Raw genomic sequence first — 22,464 nt, 5'->3', positions numbered from 1 at the left:
GTAGTACAAATGAAATAAACATATATTTTCAGGTGACGTTTTCGTTGCCGTTGCTTTAGCTCCCTATTAGTTTCTGTGCACTAGTAGCCATTATTTCAACGATTCCATCGGTTCAAACGTGTTTTTTGGCCACTTAAAGTGACACTAAAATAGTTGCCACTGCCCCTTTAATGTAAATGGTTAATACAGTAGACGTAGTTGCCTTAGTTTTAAACAGCCGAGTATGCATATATGAGAATGACACGGAATAAATGATATTGATGTAGGACCTTATGTAGATTTCTATAACGAAACTTATCACTTTTCTTAAGGAATTTTTTAAGAAACAGAGTACAAAGCGATTAGTTAGTTTTACTGTAATTGGTTTCCGTTAATCCTGTTACTACTGTATAATTTGTAAATAACTTAATTTGATATATTTTGCAATTGTAATTAATGTAATTTAACAGGGAAGAGCCACCCAGTGGATCTCTTAAAAAACCATTATTATTATTATTATTATTATTATTATTATTATTATTATTATTATTCGTTTAGACACAATGGTAAGTTAACTCTAAAGATGAGATATGTAGAACGAATGTTCTTAAATATACTCATTTTCATCGAGTTGTGGGAAAATGGAACTCCCGTCCCCTTTCCATTCGTGAGGCAACAAGTGTAAATTCTTTTAAAGCCTTAGTTAAAAGTTTTTTTTATGGATTAGTTCATTTTCTTAGTGTTTTTATTGCTATGATATTTAATATTTAATACTACCACATTTTAATTTGCATCATTATTTTCATCTTTGCACCATTAATGATCTGCTTTAATATGGGGTCTTAGGCTCTTTTGCATTTCATTCCTAGGCTTCTGTTTTTGTATGCCATAAATATTAAATAAATATAAAATAAAAATAATGATGTATTAGTCAGTTACACAGGCAAACATTCGGAAATAAGAAATTCAAGTTCTCGTAACTGGAGTCGTACCTATGACCTTCGATAACTTTTTCGCTTGGCCATTAATAGGTGCCTGTTAGAAAAACTCGCATTTCGTTTTTCCGGGTATGGCTGTGTCACTAATAGACACTTCTCCAAAATGGCGGCCGAAAACTCAAATAAGTTAAAATTAAAAACGTATACCAGCACTAGAAAGAGCACTATTACTTTAGTAACCCTGCAAAGTTTCAGCATATCCGGTGTGATATATATCAGCCGAGAAAATGTAAGTTGAAAAATGAAATATTTACAGACGTTTGTATGACTGGAGGTATGACGTATACCCCAGTCATACAAACGTCTGTAAATTTGTCAAATTTCATCTTACATTGCCTAAGCTGATATACCACCTAATATGCTGAAACTTTGCAAAGTTACTAAAGTAAGGGTGCTCTTTTCGGTGCTGGCATCAGTTTTTCATTCAGTTCAATTTTAACTCATTCAAATCTTGCTCTTAAACAGGTTCTTATTTTCTTGATAACAAAATAGTATAGTGGCTGGAAGAATCTAGTGGTACTGTCAAATGTGTACAGTAGTGTCATAATGTGTGCACTGTTATTTATGTCTTCTTTATTACCATCAAAACAAAGAGAAGTTTTATGAAATGTTGGCCTTTTCCTGTGCCTGGAGCTTATTGTACTCAGAAATTTTAAGTCTTAAAAATCAATTTTATAGAATAAGAACCTGATTTAGATTCAAGGCTTAACAGGTTCTTATTTAAAGGGTGTCTAAATTAGAAATTTTAGCCTAACAGGTTCGTAAAATTCAGGTGTTTACTCGCGGTTTTCTTTTTCTGTACATTATTCTCATTTATTTCCCAGGCTGAAAAAACGTACCCTCACTATTATTCCGTTGCGCATAGGCCACACATTGACATTCAGGGCTGAGTTGCTCGAAGCATGGTTAGCGCTAACCATTGGTTAAGAGGTATTATTAAAAACTGGATCATTGTATAATGCAATTCCAGGGATTTGATTGGCTTAGCGGCCATGGTATATGAGCTATTATACCATGCCCGAGGATAGGGATCATTAAAATGGTCTTCTGGTTGTTCTTGCTAAGTGAAACCAGCCATAACTTACAATATTTCTTGATTGTTTTTAATAAAACATTTATTCCACTCGCGCTTGTTGGATATGAGATGATTATAGCCAACTCGGCGCTTCGCGCCTCGTTGGCTATCTATCATCTCATATCCAACGCGCGCTCGTGGAATAATTGTTAATTAAAACCTATAGGTTGTTATGGTATTTAACCCGGGTTAGCGCTAACCATGCTTCGAGCAACTGGGCCCAGATTGTAGACGTATGCAGGATGTTCTAGTTTAATGACCCTAGCTCCCATGAGGCTATTGTAGCTCGGGTGGTAGCGCATCCGAACTAGTAACCCGCGGTCATAGGTTCCCCCCCCCCCCCCCCGTGAAAAGAAGTTGGATCTCTTTTTTGCGAGCGTGCCTGTGTCACTGACTGAATAATACATCTTTCTCGTTTATTTACTGGGATTAAAGTATGCCATTACATTTATTCCATTGCTAGTATACATAGGGCACGCGCGCGGTAATTCTGAAAGGAAACCTCCACTCTCGAAACATGTTAAGGTTACATTATCGAAAATACAATTTTCTTTGAAATTTCCTTGGGAATCATGGAAATAATATTTCAGTGTCGGAAAAAACATAATTTGATTATCGGCTATTTTCGCTTTTAAATTTCCCGTGCGCCGCCATCTTGGATTTCATGACGTAATAAGGTTGCTCAATTGTTTTACACAAAAGAACTTCTGCTGAATAACAATAGCGGCAACCATTAAACGTCATCAAATTCAAAATGGCTGCCCTCAGGAAATTTAAAAGCGAAAGTTGTCGATAATCATATCTCATTTCTACAACACTTGACTGTTATTTCTACGTTTTAGACAAATATTTAGAATTTAGACACTATTTCCAACGCTTACCCGTCAATTTGTTGTGAGAGTGGAGGTTCCCTTGAAGATTTGAAAGACAGCAAGGAATATGCCGTCGGCGCGTCGCTCTTATATCGGTGAAAGCTTCCATTTTTGTTGTATCTTATCGTATATTATAGAAAATGAAACCTCTCAGTTTTATTTTATCGTGATTATAATTGTTTTTACTATTAATTTTCTTTGATTTTTTAAATTTAAATAATAAGTATTAGTGACAAGAATTCTTATTAGTAGTAAGAATCGCTTTCCATGTTGTAATTAATAATTTAGCAGGGGGCATAACAATAGTTACACTAGATGTGCCCTTCACCTTTCCACATACTTAGACATTTTATTTTAAATTATGACGTAAAACATTGAAGAAATAAATAACTTTTATCTACCCTCGGCAGTGTGAATGAAATGAAATGACCGAAAACTGTATCGTGACATGATTTTGGAAATTTTTTGAAATATTAAAATCTAAAAAAAGCTAGATTTTAATATTTCGCATTTAAAACTGCGACGCCTAGAGGACGCAAACAACAGAAATAAATAAACAAACTTAACCATTTTCTTCGAGTATGCGTGTGTCACTTACTGAAAAGGGTTTAACCTGCAAATCGGCCATGAGCGCGAATTTATACTGTTGAAACTGAAATTATCGTAATCGAAATAAACAGTGCTTCAGTGTACTTTTTCGTAAACATTGTCAGCTGGAATAAAAGTTAGTTTCGAAATTTCGATTCTTTAGTGTATTACTGAGTTCTCACCCTTGTTTTAGCCGTTTAGTCTATAAGCCTGAAATTCTCTCAGTTATGACGAGGACACATGTTTTGATCAGTCGCGCGTTAACTCTCTTTCTAACTTGCATTGTACAAATTGCCAAACCGACGCCTTAAAGGGGAAGTATCACGAAAATTTAATGTCATTTCAAAACCCAAACATCTTTGTCTGACAACAGAAACAAAAAAAATAATGTCTAGTTTTGTTATAAATTATCACCCCGGCAGTGCAATAAAACTGTCGATTAGTGCCTCTGGCCAGAGACAGAGTAGGTCGGATTGGATTGAAACTTGCAAAATGTAAGGCTAATGCTTTTCAAGTTTTCGTATTTTTGTTTCCAAAATGGGCTAGAAGAGAGTACGAGTTGTTCCTGTCAAGAATTGAGTTGATTTCTTTCCTCTCGTTGCTCTAGAATTATTTTGTAGCAAAGTGGAGATCTTATTTCACCATTTTTATCAAAAGAGGTAAAAAACCCCATGATACTTCCCCTTTAATAAAGCAGTAACGAAAATTTTGGACGAACTACCTTCCACTTTACGTCTTGAACGACGCACAACGGACGATAGTTCGATGGAAAACAGCGGCTCTCGACTTTTGCAAATCACATTTTACGAAAAAAAAAAAGCAAAAAACAAAAACTATTAATTGATTAATTAATTAATTAATTAATTAATTAATTAATTAAAACGCCAGTTCATAGGTCGAAAATTTAAACCCATTTTGTAACACCAGAGAAATCGTGACCGAAATATGACACGCCGCCTGGGGGCAACTTGTATGTTCTGTGGAAGCATTGAAGGACACGTCATTCTTACGAGCAGAGCGGTTTGTTTCCCGACCATTTTTGAATTCCCATTTGCAAGGCAACAGACATCTTGGGTCTTTCACATCGAGCTGAAGATTCAACAAGACAAAACCCATCTCCAGTCGATCCAAAAAGGGAGAAATTTACTCGCACCCTCGAAATGTTTCCACAAGACCGGAAGTATTTCCGCTTTCCCTTTCAATGTTTTGCAGTGTTGTTCGTGGCTTCTTTGCTTGTTTGTCCGTCTCTAACAAGCAGTGTGCCAAAGGGATGCGTGGAGGTGGCGCTTTATGCAAAGAATAGCATGACCCAGAGTATGACGATAGATTTAGAGCTCGTGTCGAACATCATCGACTGCATAAAAGAACTGCACAGGTTGTACAAAACAACCGACTGGAAAGCAATTTGGAGCGTGGTTCCGCAAGGGGTAAGAGATGTCATTCGTAACGTTCCGGATCTGGGGAAAAAGGCCCTTGCCGTTGCCAAAAGACAAAAAGGCTTGTGTTTTGTGTCAGTGTATTTGTTGTACAGAGCTGTTGATCTGTACGACCAAGCAATGAGCTTAGAGATGGACTACAAGATGTATCGGAAAGAGTTCGAATGGCTGCAAATGGAGCTGCAGCCTCTCATAGATCTGATACATAACGATCTTCTGCCAAACTGGGATTACCTGGGTACCACGATTTTACGGAAGATTACCACAGACGTGATGGTAAAATTAAAGCACTTCAACACAGAACTCAAACAGCTGGTTCGAGCCATTCACGGGGACATCAAGAAAGGCCAGAGCTTCAAGAATTGGGCTGCTGTTTTTGGATTCAGCTCTGTACCCTTATTCGTGACATCGGTTATAGTTGGCAATGTACCTGGGGCAGTTGCACTAGGGGTCGCTGGTGTTACAAGCTTCGCAAGCCACGCCGCTTTTGCCAACACAATCTGGAAGCTTGAATCTCTTCAGAACGATATGGAGACAATGTGTAATGAAATCCAAGAATATCGGACTCTTCTTGAGCAGAAATTGACCTTTGTAACGTTCCTTGAAACTTTTGAATTATTAATCGGTCTTTCTGTTGTTTTACTGTTTTTATGGTCTAAACGCATCACCAACCAAGAAGGTGATGAGTACGGACGCGACAGGCAGGAACGGGACGAGACGATTTCGAACGGGACGAGTACAGATACGGAGGCGACAGACAGGAACGGGACGAGTACAGGTACGGAGGCGACAAACGGGAACGGGACGAGTACAGGTACGGAGGCGACAAACGGGAACGGAATGAGTACAGATACGGAGGCGACAAACAGGAACGGGACGAGCACAGGTACGGAGGCGACAAACGGAAACGGGACGGCGACAAACGGGAACGGGACGAGTACAGGTACGGAGGCGACAAACGGGAACGGAATGAGTACAGATACGGAGGCGACAAACGGGAACGGGACGGCGACAAACGGGAACGGGACAAGTACAGGTACGGAGGCGACAAACGGGAACGGGACGAGTACAGGTACGGAGGAAACAAACGGGAACGGAAGGAGAACAGATTCGGAGGCGACAAACGGGAACGGGACGAGTACAGATACGGAAGCGACAAACGGGAACGGGACGGCGACAAACAGGAACGGGACGAGTACAGGTACGGAGGCGACAAACGGGAACGGGACGAGTACAGGTACGGAGGCGACAAACGGGAACGGAATGAGTACAGATACGGAGGCGACAAACGGGAACGGGACGGCGACAAACGGGAACGGGACAAGTACAGGTACGGAGGCGACAAACGGGAACGGGACGAGTACAGGTACGGAGGAAACAAACGGGAACGGAAGGAGAACAGATTCGGAGGCGACAAACGGGAACGGGACGAGTACAGATACGGAAGCGACAAACGGGAACGGGACGGCGACAAACGGGAACGGGACGAGTACAGGTACGGAAGCAACTGACGGGAATGGGACGATTTCGAGCGGGACGAGTACAGGCGGGTACGGAACCAACTAAAGACAGAACGATTTCGAATGGGACGAGTACAGATACGGAGGCGGCAAACGGGAACGGCACGAGTACTGGTACGGAAGCAACTAACGGGAACGGGACGATTTCGAGCGGGACGAGTACAGGCGGGTACGGAACCGACTAAAAGCAACAGAACGATTTCGAACGGGACGAGAACAGGTACGGAGGCGACAAACGGGAACAGAACGATTTTAAACGGGACGAAGACGGGATAAGGGCAGGTACAAAAGCGACGAAAAGGAACAGAAAGATTTCAAACGGGACGAAGACGGGTACGGAAGCGACAAACAGACGAGACGGATGAAAACAAGACGAGTTAGGTCGAAATGATTAAATTTGTAAATTTGTGTAGCGCATAATAGCATGACGAGATGAACAAATGTGCCTTACAGTATAGGGACACTCTCCAGATAGAATTGGAATTTTGAAATTTGTATTTTGTACCCGAAGAATCTCTCGGAGCACGATTTTGTTAAGTTGTAGCCTTTTCTCTTTATTACTTCTTGGAGGTTTTTTAAAAGCAATCCAAAAAATGTTTCAATAGCTTCACAATACCGGGCCACACAAATTTTTAGTTTTTCTCTTTTTTTAAATTATTTTTTCATTGTTTAAAAAAATAAGAAATAAAGGAGGGGGTGTTGGGGGAGATCGATGAAGTTTGGGGGAATTGAGTAATTTTACATTTGAAGGTAATTACAAATTAAAACTCCCAAAGGGTCTTGATAGTAGCGGGCAAGTCAAAAGCGAAAAAACCTTTAAGTTTACAAAACATGTTTCGACAGAGCCTTCTGTCATCTTCAGTTGGTTCATGTACAAAGCGTTGGAAGTTGAATTTATAATAAGTAGACAAAAATGCTAATTATGATAAACGGTGACAACAAAATGAACATAAAAACATGACAATGAGAATTATAAGGATAATTTTAGATTTACATGGTGTAATTGTTGATTCAAGAGAGGTTGTTCTCTTTTATCTTGAGTTGGAAAATGGTAGAGGCGTGATCTAAAATATGAAAACAATCTAATGAACATGAGGCGCGACAATGTTCAGAGTTGTTTACTAAGTGACCTGGCCTTTGATTGGAAGTGAGGCTGGGTCCACTCAATGCAAGACAAGGGTAGTTACACCATCTTGGCTTTGTGCAAATCCGCCGCATCCAAGATGGGAAACCCCGACAATGACCAACAACAAGAAAGACTGAGTTTCAAGCGCAATTAGTTAGGAAAGTTTTCCATTCAGACACCTCAATCAAATTCAGTTTAGGTTGAGACCACAGACCCTATGTAAAAATGGCTGACATTTCAATATTCTTTTGTTTGCATTCAAATTAGCCTCACTAACCTCGTTCTTGAGTTCGAAAATCAAAAGAATATTTCACCGTGAACGAGGTTAGTGAGGCTAATTTGAATGCAGACAAAAGAATAGTAAAATGTCAGCCATTTTTGCACAGGGTCCATAACCTTAATTCGTTGCACCTCCATAATGGTACTTTACTAAGGGCAGTTCATCTGGGCCCAGTTGTTCAAAGCCCGATTAAGCTAATCCTGGATAAACGTAAACTTTGAATTCACTTAATTCAGTGCTAATCAATAAAGATTCTTCCAAAAGACTTTTGGTCCTCAGTTTTAACGAAGACTTTTCTTTACCTTGAGCTTGAAATTAGCCATTTGAATCATTTTTAACTAGCGAGATGAAAGCCTCGATCAACTCCTAATCGTAGATTAGCGTTAATCGGCTTTCGAACAACCCGACCCTGGCCCCAGAGTCATACGAAGTCTACTTCTGTGCTAAGGAAACTCAGCTTTGAGGGTGTGATTAAGAGATACGAGAAACGACTTTTTCATCATCATCATCATCTCTTTATTTACCCTCAGATTTTAGAGTAGCTTATGCAGCTAATATCTCCGAGCATTTACCCACTCAACCATGAGAATATACACACAAAGACCAGACCACAACACCGGGAACTACGTCCCCTACTCTTTGCGAAAAGTTATTTACGAACAAGGATTGTGGGATCATGGGACGGGACATACGGTTTATCGTCTTTAATCGAGTCTAACCATACCGGTACTGGTTAAATCTTTATTCCGCGTATTGGGTGTTCCCTCCAAAACAAAATAAAAAAAAAATAATAATAATAAAATAACAACAAACTAAAAAAGAAAAACCAAAAACAAAGAAAACATTCAGGTACCATTCGCAAAATTTAGTATCTGCTCGAGTTGCTCGCGAAATTTCGATAGCTCCTCGTTTGCTCGAGTTGCCACAACTTTCGCAAGTGCTTGTGCTTGGATACTCATGAAGGGTTGTTACCTCAAATACAGTGGATTACAATGTGATGCTAGATATAGAAATTAGATGCATCTATTGCAGAATGTACAGGATCCATTTAGAGCACTCAGATAAGCCAGTTTCATAGTTTCATTTGCTTTATTAACTTTTTCTTTTTTTCGTGACACGCGTACGAGAAATAGGGAAATCGCATTTTGCATTTGTGTGGCGCCGATTCCACAGATGTTCAACGGCGCTTTAAAATTTTGCTGGTACTTTCTAAAAATTGAAATAAGATGGAACGTCAATACGAAAAAGCGCTCACAACAGCCGCTAAAATGTTCACGCATACTCAGAATACACAATCCTGACCGCGGACAGGCAAGTCCACAAGACAGACACCAGGTACTGTTTGTTTCAGTGTCTTTTCCCTATCTTTCTCATTTTTTTCTTTCTTTCTTTCGTTATATATTTTACTGTGCTTTACTTTACTGTTTTTCGAATTTTTTACACTTTTTGTAATGCGCTTACAAATTCATTGCCACAGCGGTTTTAACCGCTACAGCAAAAAAAAAGTACTTTTAGTTTTCTGGAAACAGCATACAGAATCCAAGTGTCAATGGCTCTCAAAGCAGGTTGGTGTTTTGCTTGTTACTGGGTTTCTGCTGTACTTTTTTTTTTATGTAAGTATGTTATGGAAGTTCATTTTCTATAGTAGCATTTTTTTTTCTGTGCCAGATGCTGATCAAAGTGCTTTGACACTTGACGCTACTTACATGTATTTGCTTCGAATTCTGATTGGTTCATTGCGCTGTTTACGTCCGTTGTGATTGGTCAGAGTAATTACTTTGGTTTTCGCTTTACGACACTCTATCGTAAGCCGGTCTACGTGACAACAGCTATAGTTTGTTTTTTGGAATCTACTTGGCGTTTTGATGTTATTTTGGGGTGTGTGGGAATTCATATGAATAACGGCCAACGCAAGATACAATCAAAGGAACATATGTTGAGAGATTGCTCTCAGAACAGAGTTAAAGATTGCTTTCTTTGTTTCATTTTATTTTGCGTTTTGCCATTATTCCGCTTAGAGTCCAACAGTTCAAGTTTATTTTGTTTAAAGTTTTGTGATTTGTCCATGTTTTGGTTTACTATACGTGTTTCTGTTATTTTGAGCTTTCCAATTCACATCTGTAGCGGTTTCGGCCGCTACAGCAAAATAACTCGAACAAGTACATCAGGGGAGTTGAATGATTCACGCGACAATCTGTTTGAGAGTTGAGAGCTAAAGTTGTGAAAATGCGATTGTTGACAGATTGCCAAAGAAACAACACAAGTGCAAAAAAAATACTAACTCAAGGGAGGGACAGATGGGGAAGCTTTCTCTGTACATACAGACAAGCGTAGAGGGCTCTACTTACACAAGACGCAAAAGATGGTTTGAATCTCGAGTTCCTTGAACGTTTGGGCATGGTGTCATGTACCTTCTATTCAGCACTAAAATATACGATCTTTGGTCCCCTTTTTCGCCGGGCTAATCTTCTCCTTTTTAAGGTCAAAACGGCAAACTTTATGCTGTCATTGCGGACAAGTACACAAAGCGTACCCTACTTCTGACTACGTTCAAACCTCTGTATCTTTCCAGCGTTATACTAGTGAACAAGACATGAGCCATTTCAAATCAAAACGCTCAAATTTTATCTCGTTTTTATTACCCATGGTCACTGAGGTGGGAAATCAATCCCACTCTCATCAACCCCAGCTCCGTTTGAACCATTGACCAACGGATTTTTCAGTTTTCCATTGATAGCAAAGCAGTTGTGACGAAGTGATCGACATGATCGGTGGGAGCAAGTTGTAAAAACCTGCCGCACACTTGAGGAAATAGCTGAGTAAACCGCCTGGTGAGGCGATTTGCTCAGCTGTTTCATCACGTGTGCGATTGAGTTTTCGTGAGTTTTTCGCCTCGCGAGGCCATGAGGAAAATATCTGTCGTGTTTGATATTTGACATTTTGCCTCGCGAGGCCAAATTCTCGTGAAAACCCAACTGCACACTTAAGGAAATAGCTGAGCTGATTGCCTCGCGTGGCCTCGCGATTCCTCTCAAGACAGTTTGCTCAACTCTTTCCTCAAGTGTGCGGCAGGCTTTAAAAGGACAAGGAAACATTTTTATTAAGTCCTGTTACAAAAAACCACTGTAGCGCTGCCCACACCGCTTCCCTCTTTTATTTGTGGTCGCTTGATGATCGGCGGTTGCCAACGTAAACTAGACTCGGGAAAAGCCAAACCTGTGATTGAGTAAAATTGAAGGCTTAGACAGTGATCAGCATATAATTTTTTCTCTTTTAAGGGTGGTGATGTCACGATAAAAATAAATTCTCACTAAACACTGGGAAAATAAGGTGGGTATGTGTTTGTCCCAACCTTATTCAAGCCTTTTTATTGCTTTTGCTGCACAACAAAAGAACAAATACCTGCGGGAGTCGCGTTTGGCCTAAACCCAAACACCTCACAGACCGGTCGGACAAGCAGAGTCACTTTTCAATTTTTTTTTTGGACTTAAGGGAATCTTTCATATAAAATTAGAGCTAGTTGCTAGTTCAGAAGAGAACAAGCTGCACTGTAGATACATGAAGAGATGTGTTGGATGGCCGCTTGACGGCCCATTTTCACAGCTATGATGTTGTCATGGACCAGATATCATAACTAAGCCTGTAACTTACTAACGGCTGGTTAGTGATAACACAGCAGGTTTTTATGATAGTTGTATCATACAATTGGCTCGTAACAAGAATTTTGTTTAATGTTGGGAGACCTCGGACTTCCTTTTTCCGAGTTTGCCTTTATCACTGACTGAAAAAAATACATCTATCATTGATCTGCTTATTCACCAGGCTTAAAATATAACGTAATTGTTTTTTTTAACAAATATTTTGTTGTTACATTCCAACAAAACGCACCGTTTTAGCTCAAATGTTGCAATGTTTTCTGAGAAAGTATGCCACCTCACTCCAAGAGGATTAGGCCTTAGGTGTTGGCTATCATCTGCCACGTTGTGAACCACCTTCTAATGACAAAAGACCTGCTGTCTCAAAGACTAGCAACTTCCCTGAGATAGTTATGGACAGAGATAAGAACTTTACCCATTGACAATTTGATCGATAGTCCGACGTGCAAACCATTAGACCACTGCGCCCCAAAGGGTCCCTTAAGCCAAGTGCCACATAAGGCACTCAAAGAAGGGTGACCGCATTGACTAAATAAAAACTATTACCTGTTTGAATGGAAGAGAATGAGTTCCTTGTTTCGCAGAGGATGGCTTGAAGGATACAACCTCTAGGCCAACCATCCGGGAATCGCTAGAAGCTGAATGGCATACTCGGCAGGTTTGAGGAATGTAACAACAGTCCGTCTCCGAAGCAAAAACGCTGTTTAACTTTACACCTGAGAAAGTTATTGAAAAAACTCCGTTAAAATGGACAAACAGAAACGGAACTAATAATTTGAGAACGACGTTCAGACTCTGTGGCTCAAGAAGATAACAAGTTTTAGCCTATTCTTCCGAAAACATATTTTGAGAACGACATAGAGGTTTTAACTAACGCATAGTCAATTGACAGAAAGGCCAGCTAAGGCCCCATTCATATTGCTGTCCTTTCTATATGAAGCAAAGAGCTTACGCATAAATCGAGCTTTGTTCAGACACCATGGATCAAGAGGATAACAAGTTTTTATCCTATTGTACCGAAAGCATAATTTGAGTCATATCATGTGGTTCATAATTTGAGAACGACAAAAAGGTTTTAACTAACGCATAGTCAATTGATAGAAGGGCCAGCTGAGGCCCCAGTCATATTGGTGTCTGTTCTACATGAAGCACAGTTCCCAAGCAAAAATCGAGTTTTATTCAGCCACAATGGATTGAGAGGATAACCAGTTTTAACCCATTCTTTCGTTGGCATATTTTGAGTCATATGCGGATGAACTTCTTGGTACTGGGGGATAAAATCCTTAATTGTGACCATTCAAATGGAACCTGTTGAGCAATACGTTTCTGTGGTGCTGTTTATCATGCTATACAAGTTGTTTGTAACTTTTGAGTCTGCGGGTGAAGTCGTAGAATGTGACAATTCTAATGAAAGCTACGGAGCAATACTTTCGACTAATTCTGTTTATTATGCTGCACTTGGATGAAATCCCAAAGTGTGAAAATTCAAATTAAAGCTACTGAGCAGTACTTTCCTGCGGTGCAGTTTATTATGCTGTACAACGTGGTTCTAGCTTTTGAGTCTGTGGATGAAATCCTAGAGTGTGACCATTCAAATGAAAGCTACTGAGCAGTACTTTCCCGTGGTGCTATTTATTACGCTATACAAGGTAATTCTCACTTTTGAATCGACGGATGAAACCTTAGAGCGTGACAGCTACTGAGCAGGTACTTTCCTGTGGTGCTGTTTGTTTTACTATGTTAAATAGTTTTAACATTTTTATTCTGTATAAGAAATCAAAAAGCGTGATTATTCCAAATTTAATAACAGCCATAGGGCAGTATGTTCCTTTAATTCTAAATCAACTTATTTTCAATCTGTGGATCGAAAGAACCCTGACCACTCAAATGAAAGCTCTACAGGGGAATGTCCATTTGCTGAAATAGAATGGAGCATTTCGCAAAGGGAAACATGGCATAGTTTTCACCTTGGGCAATCTTGTAAAAGAAACGTTTAAACAATGCATCAGTACCTGGAGTATTATCGTTTTTTTGTATGTCAATCAAAGGACTCAGGTTTAAGATGTCACAAGCCGTTCTATCAATGATGAGAACGCTTTTCTCATCCACTGCTTGTAGTATCGTGTCAGGTACGTTCTTTGCAAGGGGTTTCGAAGTGATGCGACCTGCGTGAAGAAAGTGCATTCACATTTGAACTAGCACGAAATTCATTACTTCTCAACGTTCAAGGTTAGATTTTGCCTTAGTGCTTTAAACCAAACTTTCGTCAAACAAATCGGCGCCAGTATATTCTAAATTGCGGGAAGTGAGAACACACACGATAACGTTAAGACCGCGTTGAATCCCACGCATTGAACAAAGTAGCATGAAGCAATTTAAAGCAGTAACGCTACCCTTCTTGGATAAGATGGAAGTCCGTCACAGGATACCCAGCATGAAGTGACTAGAAGTATGGATGGGACACAAGTTCATCACGGGATATCCAACATGACGTAACTTGGCTTATTACCTCTCCACCCTGGATGGGATGCGAGTCTATTCAATGATACTTACCCAGCACCCTGAAGTGATTAGGTGCACCAGCACTGGAGGGGGGATTACAGTCCATCCTATCCCCCACCCCGGCCCTATGCATTTCGGTCGAACTATTAGCAATATGCCTTCTCTTCAATACAATGCAGAGATGAGACTTGAATCGCTCGACCCGTTACATAGCCTGAGCAAGATTCGAAAGCTTTACCCTGTACAGGGTGTTAAATTTCTAGATGAAGAAGAATACTGCATCCCATCATACCACATATGACTGCATGCTTAGTTACGGTTTGCGTTGGGAAGTAGTATTTATTTCGTGTCTTTGTAGAGAAATGAGTAAAATACCTACCGGACAAACAAGAAAGAACAAACAAAATAACATTATTAACATTGAAGTCGGAGTGTGACACCAAAATCGCAAAAGAAAGCTCCTTCGAGAGCATGCTGAATTGAAAGCGTTTCTTGTAAATTAGTAACTAGAAACGGCACAGTTACCTGTCACAAGGCCACTCCCACAACGGGTACAGGACAGGCAGTGCTTGCCGTCATCATCTTCTTGTTTTTCCTGAAATTAAAACGTAACTGGTGCTGCAAAGTTTTCACCAAACACGAATCTTGTAATGCAGTTTTACCGTTTACATGAAAGCTACTGAACAGTTCTTCCCTGGTGGTGCTGTTTATTGCGTGCAAGAGGTGGTTTTAACTTTTGAGTCTGTGGATGAAATCCTAAAGTGAGACCATTCAAATGAAAGCTACTGAGCAGAGTTTTCCCGTGGTGCTGTTAATTATGCTGTACAAGATGATTCTTACGTTGGAGTCTGTGGGTGAAATCCTAAAGTGTGACCATTCAAATGAACGCTTCTGAGCATTATTTTCCTGTGGTGCTGTTAATTATGCTGTACAAGATGATTCTTACGTTGGAGTCTGTGGGTGAAATCCTAAAGTGTGACCCATTCAAATGAAAGCTGCTGAGCAGTATTTTCCTGTGATGCTGTTAATTATGCTGTACAGGATGATTCTTGCGTTGGAGTCTGTGGGTGAAATCCTAAAGTGTGACCATTCAAATAAAAGTTATTGACCCTAGATCCGTGCACATAATGTTTCTAATTTTTACGTCTGTGGGTGTACTCCTCAAGTGTGACCATTCAAATGAAAACTATCAAGCTGTACTTTCCTAAGTTGCTGTTTGTCACGCTGTAAAAAGTGGTTACAAAACTTTTGAATCTGTGGCTAAAATACAAAAAACTGTGATTCATACGAACAGCACTTTGGTATAATAATAGGGAGCTTAAGCACAACGACGGCAACGGCAACGAAAACGTCACCCGAAAATATATCTTTACTTAATTTGTGCTACTTCGCGATTATTTGAACTCGCTCAACTTTTACAAAAATGGCGAACTATCCAGGAACCAACATGGTGGAAGTGGCGTACAAGTTAAAAAGAAAATGAAAAATTCACCATCATGCGTTCACGTTCTCCACAAACCTTAAATGTGGTCATTTCACGTTGTTGTTTTGCAGAGGACGACAAGGAAATGTACCAAAATTTAAAACGCACGTGCAGGAGTGATTGTTTTTGCTCATTTAACCTATTGTTTTGCGGCGTTGTCGTTGCTTAAGCTCCCTAATAGGGCAACAGGAAATAAGTCGCGTTAAAGAGGAAAAAAATTATAATGACCAACTTGGGGATATAGCTCTGATATTGGACCAAATCCTCAAAACTAAACTTAAACGCGATGTATGCAATACGCAAGGAAAGACGATTCTGAATTCGCGCTTGCAGTTGGTTCCTTAATGATATAGTTCTCACCTCGCTCGCGTCTTCCTGTTTCTTTCTCGTGTTCCCAGTACTGACTGAAGTCCTCCGAAGTCTGCTACTTCTTCTCGTAGTTTGCCGAACATTGCTCGGCATCTCAGAGGCACTTTTAGAAGAACGTTCACTCCTTTTTGAACAAGACGTTACAACATTAGAATCAATATCACATTCTACTTTTATTCCTGTCGACTGTAAGGAATTCTTATGCTCAGAAGCTCCTTCAAGAGCAACGTTCTCTTTGACGTCATCAAGAAGATCACGTGCCCTTTTCTCTTTCTGTGCCTCGTCACCATGCTTCTCTCTGTCTGAAACATCTGAAACAGTTTTTTTAGACCTAAAAAGCTTTCTTGACGGGAAGGAGGGTTGATTCCCACCGTCTGGCGCCAATGAGGTTTCAATGAGGTTGTCGCCTTTCGCCAAAGCTGCCTTATCGTTGTCGCCTTTTGCCAATGAAGGATTAATGTTGCTATCACCTTTCTTCACTGCATCAACTGAATCCTCACTCGAATCAACGCCTTGACTTCTCAAGCTTTGATTCTCACTTGGTTTATGACCATCTAGATTCAGCTTTGACGAATTTGCACCTTGTAAGAAACTAATCATGTTTGGTTCCGTTTTAACAGGTGACGATGAAGGTGTTGTGCTCGGTGTAGCAAACAACACTGGGGAGGACTGAAGCTGTTCTTCTGAGTGCGTTTCGCTCTCGGGGGTCATTTTTACTGCACAATTTGTGGCTTCATTATCAGGTTTCAGCTCGCTGCATTTCATTCTTGTTAAGCTAAAGCCGTTTACCGCGTTGTAGTCAAGAGCTATTGCCGTCCCGTTGAGCATCTTTCTTTCTATCGTTCCTTGGTCGACATGCTTCACATCCGCGTTGCTGTTTTTCTTTGCCCTGAAAAATAGACTCTTAAGAGTGACTCCAGAGAAGCTCGAACTGATCTCCGTTGAAGCCGTCAACCCACTTGGATTTCCATGGACGTTAGCTAATTGTGCAGACTCCACGAACGGCTTTCTATCTGTGTGAATGAACTGTCCTACTGACAACCCACCATTTGTATTTCCTTGTGGGTTCGCTAGTACTGTGTACACTGAAATTGGTTTAATGTTGTTGTGACAACTCTGCCCTTGTGTAAACCCGTTATTTGAAAGTATTTCGGCTTTGCTTGGTGCTGTGTGCTCCAAAAAGGGCTTTGATTCAGTGTGAACGACCTGTGCGCTGGCTAACCCCTTCACAGAACTCTTATTCAGATGATCAGTGTTGACGCACTGTTCAGGTGTAAACCCAACATTTGGGATTAAGTGGGCTTTGCTAAGTGGAGTGTGCTCTACAGAGGGATTTAAATTAGTGTGAACGCCATAATCCTTAGCCGGCGTCTCCACAGTGCTTCTACTCATCTGACTTAGAGAGTTAGGACTGGTGGTTGATGGGCATGGATCTAGTTTACGTACTGATGAGAATTCTTTCAGTGAGGAGATCGCCTCACCAAAGTTAGTGAACTTGGTGATTCTTTTCCGCACCCACTTGGATATTCCTGCAAATAAGAGAAATAAGTTGAATACACATCGCACAAGTGCACGAGAAAAGTGTAGGGTTGAATCGTCGATGCAACTACACTGTCACAAATTTAATCCTCGTTTTTCAACTTCTTAAGGTTTAGATTGTAACTTAGCGTTCTTTTCAATAAACTGCATTCTTATTCTTTTTGAATGAATGATGATAATCGTTAATGAGGATGCCAACTTCACTGTAAAAAACTAGTGATTTACGGAAGGGTCCTAAAACCTGGCCTCGATCCAAAATCGCATATTTGCGCGTAATTTGTCACCAAACATTTTGGTTTTATCACATCAAATCAATTTGAAACTCATTTAAAAAGGGTAACACTTTTGGATAATGACAACTGACCAACTAACATGAATTAAAATGATAACAAATTTGTGATTCAATTGCTTTTTTTATATTTCTGATCAACAGCGCTTTAAGGCCAAGTAACACGGGCAACATTTTCTTTCAACTTGTCGCGCAGCAATGTGGCATTGCAAGTTGCGATCGTTTGTTGCCAGTATTACCACCTCAGCGCGCAACAAATTTTCATGTTGCAAAAAGTAGAAACATCGTCTACCTTCTGCAACATGAAAATTTGTTGAACGCGGCGGTGGTAATGCGGACAACAAACAATCGCAACTTACAATTGCAACATTGTTGCGCGACAAGTTGAAAAAAATGTTGCCCGTATTACTGAGCTTTCACATAAGAAATACCCGAAACTCGTAAGAGAGTAAAAGCGTGTAATGCGCGCTCATAGCGTGCAAATATTCATTTTTACCAAGTACCATATTCGGGAAAGATTTGATTGGTTTATTAGTTTGTTGATTCATTTTCCAAATGTGGAACAAATGTGTTTGAGTATATGTACGCTTTTGGGAAAAAATATGCATAGGGGAGTAACACGTTTCAACCGTTACGTGTTTCCGGTAATTCTAAAAGCTAACAATGTAACATGTACAAAACAAACTCCTGATTTAAATTTAAAGGGACCACAAGGAAACTATTTACAGAAGCACAATGTAAAAACTAAGATGAAACAAGACTAAAAAGGTCTAAAAGCTACCTATAATAAATGACTTTTAAAGGTTTTTGTTAATAGACTCGGCGATTTCATAGCGCGTATTTTAGCAATCTAATGACACGACCAAGATTGAGTGACCTGTAGTCCTTAATAGCCTGTTCATACCATTAGTGTACTTTGGAGACTTGTTGAAGCGTTCATCAATGAGAATTATAGCTCCCCAGTCTTGCCTGTAGAAAGAAAAGAAATAAAAGAAAGAAATTTTAATCATGACATGAGACTGAAACCAACAGAAGCTGGATCCAAAGGCACACAAACATCGCAAAGCCAATTTACGATTCAGAACTGGGCAAGGACAAACGTGAACCAGTCCATTAGCCAAGGTAACAACATGGAGAATGGTATTTTTAATGTTAGCAGTATACAGGATGTTTGTCCCATGAACCTAGTTTAGTGGCCTTAGTTCCCACGAGTCTCCTGTAGCTCAGTGGTAGAGTATCAGAACTAGTAATCGGAAGGTCTTTGGTTCGACTCCTGATAGGAGCTCCCTTTTTTTTCCGAGTATGCCTGTATCACTTACTGATTAATACATTCATTCTCAGCAGCGAGAAACTTACATTGAGATGATTTTAATTCGAGAATTTCTGTAGTAAAAATCGCAAAAGTGTGAGTTAACTTATCGCGAAAGAAGAGGCATCGTTCACCACACAATTCAACCACTGTTAAATACAAAACGAGACATATCAGGACTTACTTGTGGCGAATGCACCTTCCTAAGGCCTGAAAACAGTTAAAAATATATTAGTGGGCACGACGAAAAATTGTTGAATGAGTCTTGATGCCTTTTGAACTTCCACACCGTGAATTTCTAAAATTTTGTCGTTCGATTTTGCTGTTAAATGTGCACGAACACGTGAAACCTTACAAATTTCAAGGATTTTCAAGACAAAATGAAACAATCCTCGTAAGATCTCTTCAGATCCGTCGAGGGTTAATGAATACGTCGAGAGCGAGCTACAATAGGGATATGAACGAGAAGGGACTGGGGCGAGCCGATCTCATCTGGTCCCAATCCTCCTTGTCGCAATTTGAAGTGAGGTCAGTCAACCTCATCGCCTGTACAAGACTAGCATTAAGCAATCGAAACATTGCGATCTACAACTTAAGTGGCTACATGGTGAGAAAAACGATTATTTGAATTATCATTGAAATAATTATTGTTTTGAGCCTAACCTGGTTTAGTGCTCTGTAAGCCTGGATCTCATACCACTCGCTGCCTGTCAAAAGCCCTCTACTGGCTGCATACTGAGTATTGTACTTCCGCTTGAGTTCCACCTTGAAGGGTTAATGCCAGCTATTTTTAGTGTCAATTTGTACACTCAAGGAGCATAATCGAGTCAACGGAAACATTAAAACCCGTTAAAATAAAGTTAGAATAGAATGGAATAGAATAGAATAGAATTGAACAGTATAGAATAGCATAGAATAGTTCTTCATTTAAACACGGTAAAATCCATCAGGAGTATAAAAATAGAAATAACCTAACTATCCTAAACAAAATGCAAAAAACTTACTACAACTTATCTCACTGAAACCTGTTTTACATGAATGCCGTGTATACTCTAACATATTAACTAATCTTTTAACTGGACGGTGCCCACTATTAAATAGCGAAGTATTTTTGTGCGGTTTATGACTATGCGGGAAAAGCAAATCTTATCAAGGGCTATTGGAATCCAAAAAGAAAATTGAGTGTAACCACGCATTTTTCAGAGATAATTAAGCAACAATATCTCTAAAAAGCGCAAAATATAAAGCAATGTATGGGATTTTTTCCTAAATTGAAGCTTAATTTTCTCTGAAAAATGCATGGTTACCCCCAATTTTCTTTTTAGATACCAAAGGCATTTGGTAAGTTCTGCTTTCTCCGTATAGTTTTAAACTGCGCAAAAATATTCCTGTATTAGTTGGCACCACCCATTGGAAACCCGAGCATCTCGCGATGCGCAGAACGTATGCGCAGTAACAATAGTAGGCACCGTCCTTAAATTGACTTAGAGATTTAGCTCCTCTCACATCACAGGACAGGCTGTTCCAGAGAACTGCTCCGCTATAACTAAAGCTGTTTTTCATGAAATTAGTTCGCGGAAACGGGACAAATAGTTTGTAACAGAGTCCCTCCAGGAGTTTCGCTTTTTATTTCGTTTAACAAATTTAAAGGATAAATATTCAGGAACAAGACCATAAATTTTAAAGACTTGTATGCCATTCAAGGTTTCAGTTCATCTAGAGACAATTTACCAACTACTCATGAGCTACAGCATTCGGTCTTCCGTCTGTAGTAAGAATTTAATCAATGGACAGCAAAAACAGAAACAGCAAAAACTGGTTCGTTTCTTATTAATAAAAATTACTGAGCATTTCTTACCTGAATATCTTTCACATTGGGAAAAGGAATTCCAATCTACGGAAAGAAAACAAAGAAGTAAAAGATGTATTAAGGATGCTACATGAGCGGTTTCCAAGTGTCTTCTGGCGCAAACCAAATTAATTACTCTAACCAACCGCAACAGACGTAAACAGCTCAATGAACCAATCAGCTCAAAGCAATTAAAAAAGCGCGGGAAAAGGCGCGAGTAAGACTCGATTGGTTTTGGTTTGATTGACAAATAGCAGAGAAAGTGCTCCGAGTTTTTTTGACCAATCATAGGGCGTTATAAACCAAACCCAAAGTAAACGTGATTTTCGTTTCCACACTCAACCAAAACCGATCTAAAAGATTCAAACTCAACTGAACTGTGTTCTTTTCCAGAACTTAGAGAAAAAAATATATAAATTTCACGGCGTTGGCTAAAGGCCACCACTGAAGCAACATTAAAACTTCACCAGCTTTCTTTACATTGCAGAACCAAGATCAGTAGTGCTACACGGGTCATGCCAAGCAACCAAGTTTCAGATATCGTTGAAATCAGTCATTAAACAGTCTTACACCAGTATATCAGTTATCGTGCGAACGATGTCGATGCGTTTTTTTTAATTCGATAAACGAACATAAGTCCACAGGAAGTGCTTAGCTACTAAAGCATTTTTTGGTCAATTAATAAAATCGCATTCACCACTGCCACTCACGAGTTTCTCTCGATATCTAGGGAAACACTGCGAAGATAACACTTCACAACTTAGCCAAAGTTAACTCGCGGAGGTTGTTCAGTGCTGTTTATTTTTTTACCTTTTTTTCCATCGCCAACGTTAAACGAATCCAAACTCATTTAACAAACTCCTACAAATTCTTTTCAACTAAATTAAAATTATCATCCTCATCTGATTTGCAATCTTATCCCCCTAAACATTACAGACATTGGGGTATTGCTGGTTTTCACATGACGTCATAAAAAACTGAAATTCATAACTAAACACAATTTTGGGTTTTTATCTTCATCACATAAAAGAAAATATGAAATTCCATCGGCTTGCTTGTTTTCAGCAGGATAGCATTATTTGTTTTGAAAATAGAGCAGTTTGAATTTTAGATTTTTGCACAGTGCGTGACAGAAGGATTGCTGCTCTTAACATGTCACGACATGAAAACATTGATTGCCTCGTGTTTTTTAGGTCTGATCAGCTAACATTTAATAGAAACGTCTATGTTAATGTGTGAAAGTTCCGCAGAGAGAAGAAGGGCTTTGAAATAGCCAAGGTAAACTCCAGATGTTTTTGCTGGTTTCCGGCCGTCATGTTGGTGTCCCTCAGACGGAACACCAACATGGCGTCCCATACTAAAGTCTGTAATTTTCCGTGGTACATTTTCTCGAATAACTCTGTTATGAGATATCGCACAGCCCTGTGGCTTCCACACGTTGTTTATGTATCACTCTTCTACAACATATCTATTTCTTGACTTTATCTATTGAATTGTTAAGGATTTTATTTTTTTTACTTGCGTGACGATGTGTGAGGTGAAAACCACCAATATTTCAATGAAAACCATTATAAAACCCCATAGACCCTATGTA

At 39.7% G+C, this 22,464-nt stretch overlaps 2 protein-coding genes across 4 annotated transcripts; one reads left to right on the top strand and one right to left on the bottom strand.

Moving 5' to 3' along the window:
• Positions 1–4,410: 4,410 nt before the first annotated feature.
• On the top strand, positions 4,411–8,094 carry LOC146482696 (uncharacterized). Of its 3 annotated transcripts, XM_085106777.1 has the most exons (3): positions 4,414–5,698; positions 5,993–6,020; positions 6,634–8,091. In XM_085106777.1, the coding sequence occupies exons 1-3, from the start codon at positions 4,673–4,675 to the stop codon at positions 6,651–6,653; spliced, it is 1,074 nt and encodes a 357-aa protein (XP_084962903.1). In that variant the 5' UTR covers positions 4,414–4,672; the 3' UTR covers positions 6,654–8,091. The 3 variants fall into 3 exon arrangements, with proteins under 3 accessions (XP_084962902.1, XP_084962903.1, XP_084962904.1); XM_085106776.1 differs by lacking the exon at positions 5,993–6,020 and having other exon boundaries at positions 4,411–5,834; positions 6,634–8,094; XM_085106778.1 differs by lacking the exon at positions 5,993–6,020 and having other exon boundaries at positions 4,414–5,726; positions 6,634–8,092.
• Positions 8,095–9,606: 1,512 nt separating this feature from the next.
• Positions 9,607–21,692, bottom strand: LOC146482695 (uncharacterized). Its single transcript, XM_085106734.1, has 10 exons — positions 21,681–21,692; positions 20,880–20,915; positions 19,685–19,786; positions 19,206–19,231; positions 18,617–18,681; positions 15,876–17,413; positions 14,558–14,627; positions 13,543–13,695; positions 12,077–12,246; positions 9,607–11,090 (listed from the first exon to the last, which is right to left on the bottom strand). The coding sequence occupies exons 1-10, from the start codon at positions 21,690–21,692 to the stop codon at positions 11,028–11,030; spliced, it is 2,235 nt and encodes a 744-aa protein (XP_084962860.1). The 3' UTR covers positions 9,607–11,027.
• Positions 21,693–22,464: the final 772 nt, after the last annotated feature.

The sequence above is a fragment of the Pavona decussata genome, unplaced genomic scaffold (assembly GCF_977016875.1).
Source record: "Pavona decussata unplaced genomic scaffold, jaPavDecu1.1 SCAFFOLD_44, whole genome shotgun sequence".
NCBI classification, from domain to species: Eukaryota; Metazoa; Cnidaria; class Anthozoa; order Scleractinia; family Agariciidae; genus Pavona; species Pavona decussata.
The sequence above is the reverse complement of the archived record's forward strand: the minus strand, read 5'-3'. Positions and strand labels throughout refer to the sequence as shown.